We start from the raw sequence: 19,120 nt of genomic DNA on the forward strand, positions 1-19,120 counted from the left end.
AATCCTGCTATTAGGTGGTGATCTCAACGCCACACCTTGCCCAGCAGCAGACAGGGGTGGAGGCCCGGGACTACCTAGGTCCCAGAATAAGGGAGGACAAGACAAACTCTTCAACGCATTCCTAGACCACACGGGCCTTCTAGACCCTTGGAGGATACAGCACCCGAGTGTACGTGACTACACTTTTTACTCAGCTGTCCACACCACTTATTCCCGAATAGACATGTTCCTACTTAACTCGCTTGCCATGTCGTGGTTGAAAACCTCGGACATAAACCTCATCAGCTGGTCCGACCACGCTGACATTGCCATAACCCTTAAAGTGCCGGGCCCCCATACCTCCTGGAGGTGGAGGCTCAACGCCTCCATACTCAGACACCCCCAGACAAAGGAAGCAATTTTAGCAGACATCATACGCTACTTTCAGGAAAATGACACCCCGGACGTATCACCCACTACACTGTGGGCGGCTCATAAGCCGGTGATTAGAGGACTGCTTATTAAGACAGCCACACACCTAAAGAAGAAAAAACTTGAGAAGTTGGCGGAGCTACAGAAGCTCTTGCGCAGGGCGGAGACACGAAACCAACAGGGAGCCACCCCACATACCACTAGAGACCTAGCAGACATTAGGCGACAACTCAGAGAGCTCATGCTGGACGAGGTCAGTAGAGACATGGTCCGCTCCAAACGTTTTTACTATGAAAAATCCAACAAAATGGATACGTTACTAGCGCGAGCCCTGAGACCCAAACGCACAACGTCTAACATCATAGCCATCAAAGACACTCAGGGGCGCGTACTTAACAACCCAAGGGATATCAATGAAGAATTTACTAAATTTTATGCCCAAGTCTATAACCACTCCCCGACACTTACGACTACGAATAACATGCACCTAGACCTTGTTACGGACTTCTTGCGGCAGGCCCATCTGCCGCTACTCCCGGCGCACAAAACTGCGCCCTTGGGAGCACCCATAGGACACGATGAAATAGACAGGGCAATCACAGCCCTCAAGGGGGGGAAGGCCCCGGGCCCAGATGGGTTCGACGGTGCTTACTACAAAACTTTCAGGGAACAGCTGATCCCCCACCTAGCCGCAATGTACATGACTTGGACAGACAACGACTCACCCAACGTGGACCTCTCCACAGCAGACATAGTCCTGATTCCCAAACCTGACCGAGACCTCACTGAGGTGGCCAATTATCGCCCTATTTCCCTCATCAACTTTGATCTTAAAGTATATGCAAAGATCTTGGCCACTAGACTCAACCTCATTCTCCCAGAACTAGTACACCCTGACCAAGTGGGTTTTGTCCCCGACAGACAACTATACGGCAACACGAGACGAGCCGTGGACATAGTGTGGTGGGCAAGCACGAAGCGAACGCCTTCTCTGGTCCTCTCCCTGGACGCAGAGAAGGCCTTCGACAGAATACAATGGCCATATCTGTTTGCCCTCCTAGAGGAAATGCACCTTCCCGAAACATTTATCAGGGCGACTAAGGCTCTGTACACCGCCCCAAGAGCACAAATGCTCATCCCAGGAGCGCAGCCAGTTCCCTTTGACCTGAAAAACGGCACCCGCCAGGGCTGCCCCCTTTCTCCCCTCCTTTTTGTTTTAGCGCTGGAACCCCTATTGCACCTCATCCGAACAGACAATGCGATCAAAGGCGTACAGGTTGCGTCCGATGAATTTAAAATCTCGGCTTATGCCGATGATCTCTTACTTACCATAACAGACCCTAAAGAAACAATCCCTCATGTCCTTAAGCTTCTTGACATGTACCACCAGGTATCTGGATACAAAATCAATATAGCAAAATCGGTCGGCATGCCGATAGGGCTCTCAGACGCAGACATCCTCTGGCTGCAATGCACTACGGCCCTTAAAATAAGCACACAGCCCATAAAATATCTAGGGATTAAGCTCACACGAGACCACAAGGAACTATACAAGGTAAACCACCAAAGGCTAATCGATACCCTACGCAGAGACTTAGACCGCTGGCATGACAAACCCATCTCATGGATGGGACGGCTACACGCCATTAAAATGAACCTCCTTCCGCGCCTCCTCTTCATCTTCCAGGCGCTACCCGTGGCAGTAACTAAAAACGACCTTAAACCCCTACAGACCGCAATAGACAATTTCATATGGGCAGGGAAGAGGCACAGAGTAGCAAGACACACACTGTATACCCCTAAGAGCAGAGGGGGACTGGGGCTCCCGAACCTCCACCTCTACTACTTGGCAGCCCACCTAGCACAAATTATAGAGTGGCACTCACCGCCTGACACACACAGGTGGGTTGACCTAGAAACACACCTTATGTCCACCGACCTCCCCCAGTACTGGATCTGGGTCCCGAAACCTGACCGCCCAGAGATCCGCACTTCCTGCCCGGCCATCCTAAACTCAATTCGGATATGGAATACTACAGCTCATAAATATGCCCTCACGTACCCTGTCTCGCCTCTGACGCCCTACCTTCGCAATAAAGCCTTCCCTCCTGGCATGACCCCAAGGGACTTCCGAGGTCTTGAGGACACGGGAGCGCAACGTTACTGTCACCTGTTTCAGGATGGTACATTCCACACTTTTGACAATCTGAAAACTAGGGCCCCCCTAACCAATAAAGACTATTTTCGATATCTTCAACTTAGGGACTTTGCCAAGAAACCCAACATAGCAGCAGCGGCCAGGGCAAAGCCCACGTTCTTTGAAGCATTATGCATGTCTGGCGGGCCGCGTACCGGCCTTATCACTCGCTTGTATGAGCAGCTAAGCGCACCCACAAAAGACTCCCAAACGCCCTCGTACATACTTCAGTGGGAAGCTGACCTCCGTCAAACCCTGGATAGCGGGGATTGGCAAGACATATGGGAGGCAGCGACCAAGTCCTCAATCTGTGTTATTCACCAAGAGCAATGTTATAAAACACTGATGAGGTGGTATACCACCCCAGTCAAACTACACAGAATGGGCAAAACATCCTCCGATGTATGTTGGCGAGGCTGTGGGGAAAAAGGTACCTACCTCCACATGTGGTGGACCTGCCCGAAAGTCTCCCTATACTGGGAACAGGTAGCTCAACTCACGACAGACGTTCTCAAACGACCAATCCAGCCCGACCCCTGGACGTGCCTATTGGCCAAACCGATAGATAACCTCTTGAACAGAGAACAAAAACTGGTGAACAAAATCAACTTAGCGGCCCGGCGCGCCCTGGCGCAGACGTGGCTCCAGGTTGACACTCCACACATGGACAGAACCATAGGCAATATCAAAGAGGCCTGCCTTATGGATCAACTCACGGCCCAGGTGCGAGACACATACACACACTTCCGTAGGGTCTGGGAACCCTGGGAGGAATACATAGATCCCTGAACAAGTGCCCCGCATACTCGCAGGGACATGGAGACTACCTTTCGGGCGGACGCCTGCCTTCTCCAGACATCGGGTCCAACTCACCTCTACTCAGCCCTCCCCCCCCCCCCTCTCTCTTTTTCTTCTCTCTCTCGCAACCTCACAAACAGACCGGGGGAAAACAACGCTGTCATATACTCTAAACTCCCTCTTATTATGCTACCGGTCTTCCCTTCTCTTTCCTTCTTTTCTTGAATTTCAGTTTGTTAAAAATGTTAAGTAGGTATAACTGTTTAAAGTGACAGCTCCTCACAGTGCAGAGACCATATGAGTTGCCTCAGTAACAAGCTGCTCACAACGACCTCACTGTAAACCGTGAAATGCGTATGGCACACTGCAAATGCTGGCCTTTGCGTAGGCCCCTACAAGCTACTCTAAAAGGGCGTTTTTCCTTCACCAAGGCACCTATAGATGCCTAGTTGATACATTACAAACCAGAAAGGTGCCGAGACAGGTCACAGCATGTAATGTCGATTGCCCGAGTCCACTTCATTGAGCATATATGGGCTTCTGCGTAAGCCGCACTGTTATGTTAACGGTTGAATTGTCTTACTATACCGCCATGGGCTTCTGCGCAAGCCATCCAACTGTCTTATTAAATTGCATGTTGCTCTATGTCACGACCAAAAATAAAGAATTTAAAAAAAAAAAAAAAAAGGCATGCCCCTCGGAGAAACAGGGTCAGATAATGAGCCGCAACTCCCCGCGACAGGCTGCCGCCGCAACTCCCACCCGACGCCATAAAGAGCAGCAGAAGCAAAAAAACAACTTACATTCTGGGACTTCGCGACATTGCTAAGCCCGACCTGCGGCCACAACGATCCGGAGGGTACGATCCCGGCGGCGCAGACAGCAAAGAGACAAGCCTGGGCTGGCTGAAAAGAGACCGGCACAAGCTGAACCGGGGCACGAGTTTCCCGACCAGGAGACAAAGGGACTAAGCACACATGAGAACACTCAGGGACCTCTACAGCACTCTACCGGCCTCCTGCACTCCACAGCTGCCTTGGGAGACAACCATATACCGGCCGCTGGCGTGGGCTAAGTAATTTTGCAGGACTCAATGTCTGCCGGTCTGCTTAGGCAGTTATGGACAAACAACACTTGACCTTTACGCATGACTTAGCAACCACACAACTACACAGGCAAACTAGACCCTATCGCCCACTCACACCAACCCGACATTCCATCTTGCCTAGCAAACAATGTGCTTATATGTATACCTGACTGTGTAGCTGTGACTATCCAAGAGTACCACTATCTCCCCGTTCTAGCATTTAAAAAGCCTGCTTTCAACATTAGTCTCAGAGAGCCACGCACATGTCCAAATGTCCCACACAGATAACATAACCTACAACACGTTACATTAGGACATGGACGACCAGTTTGTGACTCAGTTATTTAAAAAAATTATGCAAGACTATCGCATACCCTGAAATGTGCATTGTTTGTATTTCATAACTCTTGTTATGCTATTGGGGCATGGCAAGAGCATCTGTTTAACCATTGCATAACAAAAATAAAGAATAAAAAAAAAAAAAAAAAATGGTACATATATTACCATTTCTCCAAGGGTATGCAAACTTTTGAGCACAGCTGTTTATATATATATATACACACACACACACACACACACACACATACATACATACATACGAACATACAATTTGCTTGAAACACTCTACGCAGATACATTCTTGCACCTGACATGTCTGGGATGTCCCAATAATCAATATACTATGAATTGCTTTAATTGTATAATATTACCCAGGTCTGTATAATATTTTGCACCATGCCAAATGGAAAATCTATACTGCACCAGTTGAGAGAAAGAACTGGCAAGTGTAGATTCAGATCAGATCAATTTCTCCATCATCACAGAAAATCCTCCTAAAACACTCATAGGATCAATGGGATGCAATACAGTTCTTCTCAAACCAATCAAGGGACATTGCAACATGATTAGGTTATCTTAGATTTTGAATGGACTGATTACTACTTTGAATGAAAATGGCGTTTATTTTTCTCTGAAGTTGTGATAGCCATATGTGGACTTCTACACTATGGTCAGAATATGGACATACTGTGTTGTCTAGAAAATGTTTTTTACTCACCACCAGCATACATGACAGCAAGCAAGAGGGACGATATCCAAGCAATCTCACTGTAAGAGGCTCCAAAAAAATCCTGGATTTCTTTGAAGAAGACTGTTACTGCTTTGCAGAAAGCATATGAAAAGCCCATGGATATGAAAGCACCAAGTACAACAAGCCATCCCCAGCCGCCATCTGGAGGGGTGTACCCCATATCTGCACTTGCCGCAGGAGCCATAGTGAATTCAAAACTCTGTTACCATAAAAACCTGCAAAACAGAAATACAGTGTCATATAGATCTTGTGTGACTAGCTGTTAAAAAGTTAGATTTTTTTTTTACTTTTTAATAAATTGATCAGTAAAATAAATCATTTATTTTCCAAAACAACGAGTTGTCAACCATTTGCAAAAGTCACACCAAATAGTCAATTGGAAAAGAAAATCTCCATTGTAGCATCAAAATATCTTCAATATGGTCTCCTTCAGCACTTGTCTCTGTATGTCAAATGTTGTCAATTAGCGCTATAAAAAAAATAGTAATAATAAACTGTATACAGTGATCTTGTGACATCTTCAGCAGACCCTAGCTTTTACTCTCAGAGCTGAACAAGAGTACACCAGTAATGCAACTCTTTTTAGGTATAGTTGGATAGAGCGGAAGATGGAGGACTGTGTGATGGAACTATGATGAAAGCGTTAGCGTTCGATGACACCAAGAAAGCAGACAGGTCATTAAGCCACTCTCCCCTGCCCTACAGTGTTAATTTAAGTGGGTAGCTTGAGGTAAAAGCATACCTAAAGTGTTTTTAAAAGGAACTCTATAGTTAAAAAGGAAAATAAATATCCCCATACTTTTTATCGCAATAAAGAAGTGCATTAAAATAATAGGGACAGTCTATTTTGAACCTAAATCCCTCTGTCCATTTCTATCCTAATGTCCATATTTTCTAGGAGCTCCATATTGTTGTTATGTTTGCGTGTATAACAGGGCTTCAAAGCAATAATAATTACAGTAATGTGTCTTTAAACCGCAACAAAGGTGTTTAGATATCCTTCTGTGTAAACAGAATACATTGCTCTTGTTCTAATTTATGTTTACTATTAGTAAGTCATCTGAAATTTCTCAGAACAGCCTTGTCCCTGGCCACACACCCCACATACTCCATTCCCATAGGGGAAGCATTGGATTGGCTGAAATCGGCAAGGAAGCGGGGCAAGGGTCAAATGCCAGCTTGGCCAATCAGCAACTCCTCATAGAATCAACGCATCACTATAAGGATAGTTCAGCATCTCTGCACGCTGTGCAGTACTGCCCCAGGATCACCTCCAGTGGCCATCTGAAGAGTGGCCACTGGAAGTGTACCTAGGGGCAGTGTAAACACTGCCTTTTGTCTGAAAAGGTAGTGTTTGCATCAAAATGCTCGCAGGGAATGATTATACTCACCTGGACAACTACATTAAGCTGTAGTTGTTCTGGTGACTATAATGTTTCTTTAAAGTGTCCCTCTTTGTCCATTTGGAATGAGAGGTATGGAACTGCTTTGCCTTCGGATGATATGTGGACCAAGGTAAAGAGAGAGAGCACATCATACATACAGTGTGTCCGCAATGTGCATCCTCCACACACAAGAGAAGCAAAAAACTGTTACAAGGCACCCCAAAGTGTTCTTTTTCCAGCAGCCCACCAAGACTGCACGTAGGCTATCTTACAGCCGCAGCCATTGTTACAAATAACAGCAGCTCAAACCCTCATTCAGAAATGAGGGGCCATGGTGCTCTAACTATCATGCACTTTGCAAGAATGTTTTTCATTTAAAATGAATCTAACAATTAACTGGGCACCAGAGGCAAATGCACATACTATTAGTGTTTATATAATTAATCTCCTCTGTCAAATGGAACCTATACATGGTGAAGTGCTGAAATTATGCAGGTTAACACAGTGAAGGAGTTTAAGCATGCGTGGGATAGGCAAAAGGTTTTACTAAATATAAGATAAGGCCCGGGACTAATGAAAGTATTTAGTAAATTAGGCAAACAAAATGGAATGGTTCTTATCTGCCGTCACATTCTATGTTTCTATTTGCTTGACTTTCAGAGTGCCTGCCGAGTTCCCATTTTCTTCGAAATGGGCTAAATGATCACAGATGAATCCTAGCACCAGGTTATACATGCTTTAATAAGTTATTAAGAATGTTTATTTTTTATTTTTAAATCACTCTTAATTAATGAAGTATTAACCAGAATTATTAAGAAATTAACTTGATAGTGTTTCATAAATTGATTAGAACTGACAAGTTAATTTAAAGATTTCAGGGCAAAAAAGACAAACTGTAGAAAGACTCAGGTTTTTTCCCAGTTTGCTATTTTGTCTAAATATTCCACTCCCTTATAAATCACCACAGTTATCAGTTTAGTGAATAAATTGCCACTGTGTTTTTACATTTCAGGACAAACAGGGTCAGAGAGTAATCTTAACTTCAGTTTCCCAGCTGACCACTCCTATTTTGGCTACTACACCTTATAACTGTCCTTAAGATTGCAACTATGAGCATTTGTATACCTTCTGTAAGCTTAAAGGGACATATCTTTTAAAAGCTGTTGGATTTTTACAGCACAGCTATTGTACATTTGCAATTCAGTTGTCAATTGGTGCTAATCCATCATTCCTGAAAAACATAGGGGTTTATCCAATAAACAATGAATTTAAAGCCAAACTGCAAAACTTAGGCAAAAATAGGCAAATTGCAACCTTTCTCCAATTAAGCTATAATCACCGCTCGGCTATTTCAGCCTAAATTTTACAATTCCTATTCACTGCAGTTTGAGGTTTAGTGAATAAAGACAATAGTTTGGAACTTTTACATATTAAAACAGAGGTGCAATTTTACCATCTTTGACCAGACGAATTGTAAAGCCAGTGCTGAGATTTAAAGGGACACTCCAGGCACCCAGACCACTTCTGCTCATTGGAGTGGTCTGGGTGCCAACTCCCACTACCCTTAACCCTGCAAGTGTAATTATTGCAGTTTTTTTTAAACTGCAATAATTACCTTGCAGGGTTAAGTCCTCCCCTAGTGGCTGTCTATTAGACAGCCACTAGAGGGAACTTCCTGCTCTATAGCACAGGTTTTCTGTGCTAGAGCGTCGCTGGACGTCCTCACGCTGTGTGAGGACCTCCAGCGTCGCTCTATTCCCCATAGGGAAGCATTGAAATTCATTTTCAACGCTTTCCTATGGGGTGCGCTAATGCGCGTGCGCGGCATTGCCGCGCATGCGCATTAGGTCTCCTCGGCCGGCGGGCGAGATCAGTCTCGCCCACCAGCCGACGTAAGCAGAAGGAGGAGCGGCGGGGGAGGAGGAAGCAGCGACGTGGGACATGTCGCTGCCTCTGGTAAGTCACTGAAGGGGTTTTCACCCCTTCAGCAACTGGGGATTGGGGGGTGGGAGGGAGAGGGACCCTCCAATGCCAGGAAAACGGATCGTTTTCCTGGCACTGGAGTTTCCCTTTAAGGTTAAAAAAAAAAAAAAAATCTTATTTGGAAAGATTCTCCAAGTCTGCTATGCTTCTAATTAAGTGTTCTTGCATAGCAAGACCACTTAATGTTATCTCACATATATATTATTATTATTAAGTGTTCTTGCATAGCAAGACCACTTAATGTTATCTCACATATATATTATTATTATTATTCTTATTATAGCCAAATTTGCCACCCTAACTCCTCCCACAGTTTTTACACTACATAGACAAAAATATACCAAAACGTGCAGATTGTTCCCGATCGGATTGCTATTACTTTGTGGAACGTTTCGCCGAATGGTTCACGGAATATCGTCGTTCTTGTGGCGAAATTTGTCCCATAGGAATGAATGGCAAAGCTAGAGTGGGAGCTGGCAAAAGCTGAAAAATCAGGACATGATTTCTAAACTGCCACCACTCCCTCATTTTCAGGCCCACCTACACAAATCTTATATCAAAACGTTCAGCTATCCCTGCTGCCACTAGAAATGTCCACGGCTAAGCCATAGTCCTGATAGTTTTCACAATATGACCATTTGTTTGCAACTCACGCCTTCCATTGACATTCATTGAAACTCTACTCTGCAAAGCTCACATTTGAAGGGCATTTTCTAAACTGCGACTGTGCCTTCATTGTTAATATCTCAGAGACATACTATACATCAAAATGTAGGTCTGGGTCTTGTGATTCTCACAATATAAAGCTCTTCACTGTAGGATTTATAGTTTTAGAAATATGACCGTTTGAAGATGGCAATCGCAAAAATACTCTGACCTGTGCCAGGCTGCAGCAGCAAGTGATGTCATAGACAAAGCATTTTACACCTGCTCATTTTTTTATAACTGTATGTTTTAATGTAACTGTGAAGCACTTTGGGCAACAACATTGATATTAAATGTGCTATATCAATAAATAATAACAGTTACTCCGCCCACTCCAGTTGTAGACTACTGGTGGAGGCAAGAACACTTCACAATTTCCCCAGAAATTGTAGCTTTTCTAGTTATTATTATTATTATTATAGCCAAATTTGCCACCCTAACTCCTCCCACAGTTTTTACACTACATAGACAAAAAATTACCAAAACGTGCAGATTGTTCCCGATCGCGTTGCTATTACTTTGTGGAACATTTCGCTGAATGGTTCTCGGAATATCGTCGTTCTTGTGGCGAAATTTGTCCCATAGGAATGAATGGCAAAGCTAGAGTGGGAGCTGGCAAAAGCTGAAAAATCAGGACATGATTTCTAAACTGCCACCACTCCCTCATTTTCAGGCCCACCTACACAAATCTTATATCAAAACGTTCAGCTATCCCTGCTGCCACTAAAAATGTCCACAGCTAAGCCATAGTCCTTATAGTTTTCACAATATGACCATTTGTTTGCAACTCACGCCGTCCATTGACATTCATTGAAACTCCACTCTGCAAAGCTCACATTTGAAGGGCAATTTCTAAACTGCGACTGTGCCTTCCTTGTTAATATCTCAGAGACATACTATACATCAAAATGTAGGTCTGGGTCTTGTGATTCTCACAATATAAAGCTCTTCACTGTAGGGTTTATAGTTTTTAAAATACGTCCGTTTGAAGATGGCAACCGCCAAAAAACTCTGACCTGTGCAAGGCTGCAGCAGCAAGTGATGTCATAGACAAAGCCTTTTGTACACCTGCTAGAGTTTTTATAAATGTATGGTTTAATGTAACTGTGCAACAAAGTTGCAATTAAATGTGCTATATAAATGATAACAGTTACTGTGCCCACTCCAGTTGTAGACTACTGGTGGAGGCAAGAACACTTCACACAATTTCCCCAGAAATTGTAGCTTTTCTAGTTAAGTGTTCTTGCATAGCAAGACCACTTAATGTTATCTCACATATATATTATTAAGTGTTCTTGCATAGCAAGACCACTTAATGTTATCTCACATATATATTATTATTATTAAGTGTTCTTGCATAGCAAGACCACTTAATGTTATCTCACATATATATTATTATTATTATTCTTATTATTCTTATTATAGCCAAATTTGCCACCCTAACTCCTCCCACAGTTTTTACACTACATAGACAAAAATATACCAAAACGTGCAGATTGTTCCCGATCGGATTGCTATTACTTTGTGGAACGTTTCGCCGAATGGTTCACGGAATATCGTCGTTCTTGTGGCGAAATTTGTCCCATAGGAATGAATGGCAAAGCTAGAGTGGGAGCTGGCAAAAGCTGAAAAATCAGGACATGATTTCTAAACTGCCACCACTCCCTCATTTTCAGGCCCACCTACACAAATCTTATATCAAAACGTTCAGCTATCCCTGCTGCCACTAGAAATGTCCACGGCTAAGCCATAGTCCTGATAGTTTTCACAATATGACCATTTGTTTGCAACTCACGCCTTCCATTGACATTCATTGAAACTCCACTCTGCAAAGCTCACATTTGAAGGGCAATTTCTAAACTGCGACTGTGCCTTCATTGTTAATATCTCAGAGACATACTATACATCAAAATGTAGGTCTGGGTCTTGTGATTCTCACAATATAAAGCTCTTCACTGTAGGATTTATAGTTTTTAAAATACGACTGTTTGAAGATGGCAACCGCAAAAATACTCTGACCTGTGCAAGGCTGCAGCAGCAAGTGATGTCATAGACAAAGCCTTTTACACCTGCTAATTTTTTATAACTGTATGTTTTAATGTAACTGTGCAACAACATTGCAATTAAATGTGCTATATAAATAAATACTAACAGTTACTCCGCCCACTCTAGTTGTAGACTACTGATGGAGGCAAGAACACTTCACACAATTTCTCCAGAAATTGTAGCTTTTCTAGTTCTCTTATATTATTCTGACATATTCAATTTCACTATAGAAGGGAGCATAAGTAAATTAATCTGTATTTATGCAATAAACCATGAACATTGGGTAACTGAAAACCAAATTTTAGACCAAAATATATACATTTTATATACATTAGACCAGTGTGCTGAGGTACAGCTGCAAATTAAATTGGACAAAAGAAGGGAAAAAAAGTAAAATAAAAAAAATAAAAAAAAAGTGCATAGAGTATAGTATCTTGGAAATTGCATTAGATTTTGCATCAATGTAAAAATGTGCCCAACATGACTGTTTCACATTGCTGACAAAACCTCCAGCAGAACTTTATTCAGCCAGATTGTGCACTTATGGATGAGTGAAACATCATTCATTTTTTTTTAAACTGCCTTATGGGAATTTTCACAGAAAGTGAAAATTGCCTTTCTATGCAATAAAATGTTGTAACATTAACCTAAACTACATTTGCCAGTTGTTTTTGCACATAAATTTCCCTAGGCCTGTGAATTTTAGGGTAATCTGTTCAAATAATAGAATAGCATAGCACAATGTACGACCAAATAAAAACAAAAAACTGAAATCAATTTAACAGAAAGATCATTATTGAAGTTTATTGTCTTGACTGAATTGTTGCAAGTCTGTCAACTCTCCACAAGCCACCGCTAAGTGTACAGACCTCCACAATATTTTTGTAGCAGTCCCTATGGTCATCAAAAAGTGCTAGTTTTTGCATGATCTTTTTTGAATTCAATATTTTGTCCATACAGATAAAAAAAAAAAAAAACTAAATATATAATAGAAAAATTTGTGTGTAGGCCTATATCTATATACACACACACAAGTGGCACAATATACTACAAGTTGTGTGAATTATACTTCAGTGCATGTGTTTAACAAATGCAAATCTAACAATTCCACAATTGTAGTAAAAATAAAATAAACACAAATATAACTTTAATGCAACAACCATAAAAACATTGGCATGTATCCAGATATTTCGATATAACTATATACCGTATTTTTCGCTCCATAAGACGCACTTTTTTCCCCCTCAAAAGTGAGGGGAAATGTCTGTGCGTCTTATGGAGCGAATATGAGGCTTTACTTACCTGTCTTGTAGCGTTGGCCGGCAGCACAGGGCGCACCGCGGTACTGGAACTTGAATTTCAGGTTCCGTTTTCCGGCGGGACTGAAAGGAAGTGTGCACAAGCCGAGTGCGCACTTCCTTTCAGTCCCGCCGGAAACCGGAACCTGAAATTCAAGTTCCAGTACCGCGGTGCGCCCTGTGCTGCCGGCCAACGCTACAAGACAGGTAAGTAATTATGGGACAAGGGGAGGGGGACAGTATGGGAGAGGAGAATATGGGATAGAAGAGAAGAATTGGGGGGGGGGATGAAGTCTATGGGGAGGGGGGGAGAGATGAAGTCTATGGGGAGGGGGGGAGAGATGAAGTCTATGGGGAGGGGGGGAGAGATGAAGTCTATGGGGAGGGGGGGAGAGATGAAGTCTATGGGGAGGGGGGAGAGATGAAGTCTATGGGGAGGGGGGAGAGATGAAGTCTATGGGGAGGGAGGGGGTGGATGAAGACTATGGGGAGGGGGTGGATGAAGACTATGGGGAGGGGGTGGATGAAGACTATGGGGAGGGGGTGGATGAAGACTATGGGGAGGGGGTGGATGAAGACTATGGGGAGGAGGAAGACTATGGGGAGGGGGTGGATGAAGACTATGGGGAGGGGGTGGATGAAGACTATGGGGAGGGGGTGGATGAAGACTATGGGAGGGGGGGGGAGAAGACTATGGGAGGGGGGGGGAGAAGACTATGGGAGGGGGGGGAGAAGACTATGGGAGAGGGGGGGAGAAGACTATGGGAGAGGGGGGGAGAAGACTATGGGAGAGAGGAGAAGACTATGGGAGGGGGGGACACTATGGGACAGGGGAGAAAAAAAAATATTTTGAACAAACTGTCCCATAGTAAGAAACACTATGGGACAGTTTGTTCAGAATATTTTTTTTCTGGGGTTCTTCCTCTAAAAACTAGGTGCGTCTTATGGAGCGAAAAATACGGTAAACATACACAAATAAAGTAACATTTGCTATGCACTTGTCAGCTTCATTCTGTTGTTCTGGCTCAGGATAATATACTTCGCTGAAAAGAAGAAGATATGTGAATTTTGCAGGGTGATAACTGTTGTCTAATAAAAGAAAAATAGTTACTTCTTCAGGGGAGAAAGGTCCTTTCAATAAATGCATGTACCAGTCACTGGCGTGATAACTTGTGCTTTACATAAAGAGAACAAAAATAGTCTGAACTGCGCAAGCAGAAAATATAGCAAATGTATAGATTTTATGAAAATCTATGAAATGTTGTGGTCCCGCCTGTTATCTGTAGGTCAGAAGAGGTATCATTGCTGAAAATGTACTGAAAGAAAAGAGCAGGTTAACCCTCCTAAAAGCAGGTCTCACACTTTTGCCAGAGCAGTGACAGATTTATGGTTAAACCGATTTCTGTCAAGATGTTCAAAAGGACGGAGCTCTAAGTAGCTTCCACCTGGAGCATCTTTCCATTGCTCATCACGGTCACAATAGCTGAAGGGACATAGAAACATAGAATGTGACGGCAGATAAGAACCATTCGGCCCATCTAGTCTGCCCAATATTTTAAAATACTTTCATTAGTCCCTGGCCTTATCTTATAGTTAGGATAGCCTTATGCCTTTCCCACGCATGCTTCAACTCCTTCACTGTGTTAACCTCTACCACTTCAGCTGGAAAGCTATTCCATGCATCCACTACCATCTCAGTAAAGTAATACTTTTCTAATGTTCTTTTTAAATCTTTGCCCCTCTAATTTAAGACTATGTCCTCTTGTGATAGTTTTTCTTCTTCTAAATATAGTCTCCTCCTTTACAGTGTTGATTCCCTTTATAGGTTTATCGGTTATAGGGACAGGCCTTCTTCGTATGGCATCAAACTGCACATAATGCTTCTGGCAATTTATCTGCATTAATTCAAATATGAAGGCATATTTGTTACAGTGATAACAGATATGTCACCTTAATGTTTCTTAGGGGAAAAACATTGCAATCATCCCAAAAATGACAGAGACACTTTCATGCCTAAACATATGGTTATTTACTGGTAAGAATTGCATAGAATTCAAAGTCAATTTCAAATTTAAGGCCAAAGTAGCAGAATTGGAAGCATAGCTGACTAGGAGAATGTTTCCATTTCAGCTATTAGGACCTTAAAATTAAAATTCTGTTTGAATTCACAACTATTCACAGTTTAATGACTAGCGCAGTAATAGGGTGCATATAAAACAATTTGTGTGAACTTAGTAGGATGCCTTGTCTGCGTCGGAGTGGCACATTTCCTTTTTTGTCATAATTTTAAAGACAGAACACACACATCCATATATTATGGTAATTAAATACACACAGAACATCTAGACCAACACAATTAGTTGTTCCCTTTTTAACAAATTGCCACAAGTAACGGCTGGGTTATAGAATATAGATTGGATTTCATTTGATCCATCTTGGAATGACCGGTCACATGCTGCCCATAGCGAGCTTAACCTAATTACAGTCTATAAACAAAAGAATCATGTAAAGACCTAATTAGACACTGGGACAACACTAATTTATCTGCAAAGTAGTAGGACTTTAACTTGATATAATCAGTCCAATTTTCTTGGCAGTATGAAGCAAATATTTTTTATTCTGAACACAATATAAACATTACATAATGAGGTCATGTAATAAAGTATTTTAGATCTTAGCTGGGCAAATGTTCTCGTGTCCTGAGTTTCCCCCCTCTCTTAAAGGGCTAATGCATTTTTGGGGGGCACAATGTATATATATATTTATATAGATATTTTTTTTTTATTAAGCTGCAAGAAGATAATCCCTGCCAAAGATGCTTGCTTAATATGAAACCAGAGGACTAAACTTCCTTATACTTTGAAATTAGTTTATCCCCTCGTTGTAAAAAAAAAAATAAAAAAAATAAAAAAATACAGTGGTCCTTTTTAAATGAAGCAAGCACCAGACACTTAAATAGTTAATAGCATCAATGTTTCAGTGTGGTCGTTCTGGGATATAATGAGTTAATCCAACTTACTCCTCCTAGAGATAACACTTCCTCCCCCCATGTCAAAGTTCCAAAATAAAATGTACACTTTGTATTGAAAAAAAGTTTGAAACATCCTGTGTGCAGCAAAACAAAAACGCAAACCACTGATAAGACCACTGATAACACAGAAAGTAAGTTTATTGTAAATTAGCGAAGACCCAAAGTTCCAAATATAGCAGCAACGTTCAGTCTGTTATACAGTCTGCTAATTCATCCCTAGACCCCTTGCAGAAGGCAGGATGTTAAAAGTTAGAGCCACGTGTGCAAAGCATAGATAGAAATCCCCTGATCTGTTTCTTATACAGCAAGGGTTTAAGACTGGTGACCCCCTGTGGACTTACCTGATCTCAGATCATGTGGAACCTGCATCCACCAGACAACAAGACCAACTGATGGCTTGACCAGGAGGACAAGCAGTAGAGACTTTGAAGGAGTTTCATCAAACACATAGCTCACCTGACAAAGAGGGCAGAGTTTGGGAGGAGCATACAGAGACACACGAGGCTCCAGATACAGCCCTGGGCTAGCTTGGGGCTACTGTGAAGACTGAGTATTCAAATGAAAGCCTCATTCTCAACATGATTGAAGAGGGATGGACCACCAAGCAATACACCAGTATTTCAGGATGCACAAGGCGCTCTGGAAATACAGCGGATGAGAGAACAACACTTCGACATCAGATTGGATGAGACTTGTGGGAGTTGTGCTGCACAGCAGCTGGTGTGATGACTGGATAGTTTAAACAAAAAGTATCATTGTTGCATCTCATTAGTACAACGGGATGTATGACCATGCTGGGAGTTGTGAGCCACCCATTAGAATGGCTGAGATTCTTAGGAGTTGTAGTCCACAGTAGTCAGTATTGTGTGATTTATAAAAAAATATATATCATATTCATGGATTTTAGATATATAATTCGATTTAAAATACATGTTTGTGACTCCAGAGACCAGGGCTGAATTCATGAGATATCTGAATCACTTGTAAAGCTATTGCATCATTTGACAACTGGGCACTTTTTGATTGAAAAAAGATATCAGCATAACATGTATTTGAAGCAAGGGATGCAGACTTAGCATATAAACATATCAGACTCCCGGACTTTTTGTGTATATTGCTTTGCAGACACATGTGCACATACTAGTTAAGTTAATTGAGACTTTCACTTTTTCAGTTATTTGTTGAGGCTTTATAATAAAAGTTGGAAATGAAAAGGTTTAGAGACAGTATAGAGTGTCTTTTTTTTTTTTTTTTTTTGCAATAATCCAGGTTCTGAAATGTTACTATAAAAGCACAAATGCAATTTTTCTCACTGTAAGTACGGTAGATATGACAAAAATAGATTTAAAAAATCGGTCAAATTCATTGCATATAGGTATTTGTAAGGATCCTAAAGGCATTTACTACCAGTAAAGCTTACTAAGAATGGAAACAGAATGGAAAAATAAGATTGCCTGCATTTGAGCAAAAAGCCCATGTATATTGAAGGAACATTAAGAGGGCAGGAACACAAACATGTATTCCTGACCCTATAGTGCTAAAACCAACATTTAAGAGAAAGCGTTAAACTTACCTTATTTCAAGCTCTCCACTGGTTTTCTGGCACTGGCCTCGCCCCTGATCCGCCTCTCTAGCTGACATAATCAGAATTAATTATCTCAGCCAATCCGATGCTTTCCCACAGGCAGTGGCGTACACACAACCCATGGGGCCCCGGTGCAAAAACTGATCCGGGGCCCCCCCCTCCCCCCGCGCGAGCGCTTACTCTGCACAGGCTGGGGCCGCAACACATGTCGGCGGGCTCCTGGTGGCAGGGCTGCGACCCGTGCCGCGGTATGTATGCCAGTGCATGCATAAACACATACACTTAAAGGACCACTACAGACACCCAGATCACATCAGCTCAATGAAGTGGTCTGGGTGCCAGGTCTCTCTAGTTTTAACCCTGCAGCTGAAAACATAGCAGTTTCAGAGAAACTGCTATGTTTCACTGAGGGTTAATCCAGCCTCTAGTGGCTGTCTCATTGACAGCCGCTAGAGGATTTCCTGCGATTCTCACTGTGAAAATCACAGTGAGAAGACGCTGAACGTCCATAGGAAAGCATTGAGTAATGCTTTCCTATGGGCGGTTTGAATGTGCGCGTGGCTCTTGCCACGCATGTGCATTCGGAGCTGAGAGGCGGATGGGGACGGAGAGATCCCCAGCGTTAAGGGAGTCCGGCGCTGGAGAAAGGTAAGTGCTTAAGACACACACACACACACTCTCATGAACAGACGCACACATTTACTGACAGACACACACTCAGTAACACACACTAACACACACTCTAACACTAACACACACACTCACTAACACACTCACTAACACACACACTCTAACACACACACTCTAACACTAACACACACACTCTCTAACACTAACACACACTCTCTAACACTAACACACACACTCACTAACACTAACACACAAACTCACTAACACTAACACACACACTCACTAACACACACACTCACTAACACTAACACACTCACTAACACACACACTCACTAACACTAACACACACACTCTAACACTAACACACACACTCTAACACACGCACTCTAACACTAACACACACACTCTAACACTAACACACTCACTAACACACACACTCACTAACACTAACACACACACTCACTAACACTAACACACACACTCACTAACACACACACTCACTAACACACACACACACTAACACTAACACACACACTCTAACACTAACACACACACTCTAACACTAACACACACACTCACTAACACTAACACACTCACTAACACACGCACTCTAACACACACACTCACTAACATTAACACACACACTCACTAACACACACACTCACTAACACTAACACACACACTAACACACACACACTCAGTAACACACACACTCACACTAACACACTCACACACTCACTAACACACACACTCACTAACACACACACTCACTAACACACACACTAACACACTCAGTAACACACACACTCACTAACACACTCACTAACACACTCAGTAACACACTCAGTAACACACACACACACTAACACTAACA

At 42.6% G+C, this 19,120-nt stretch overlaps 1 protein-coding gene across 1 annotated transcript in view; it reads right to left on the reverse strand.

Moving 5' to 3' along the window:
- The window catches only part of LOC134568312 (monocarboxylate transporter 2-like), a 40,000-nt gene extending 23,502 nt beyond the window's left edge, over positions 1 to 16,498 (reverse strand). The window contains exons 1-2 of the mRNA XM_063426810.1: positions 16,373 to 16,498; positions 5,551 to 5,798 (exon numbers count right to left, since the gene is read on the reverse strand). Coding sequence (XP_063282880.1) covers positions 5,551 to 5,767 — 217 coding nt within the window. The 5' untranslated portion in view covers positions 5,768 to 5,798; positions 16,373 to 16,498. The remainder of the gene's footprint in view (positions 1 to 5,550; positions 5,799 to 16,372) is intronic.
- Positions 16,499 to 19,120: the final 2,622 nt, after the last annotated feature.

Source organism: Pelobates fuscus, chromosome 7 (genome assembly GCF_036172605.1).
Source record: "Pelobates fuscus isolate aPelFus1 chromosome 7, aPelFus1.pri, whole genome shotgun sequence".
NCBI classification, from domain to species: Eukaryota; Metazoa; Chordata; class Amphibia; order Anura; family Pelobatidae; genus Pelobates; species Pelobates fuscus.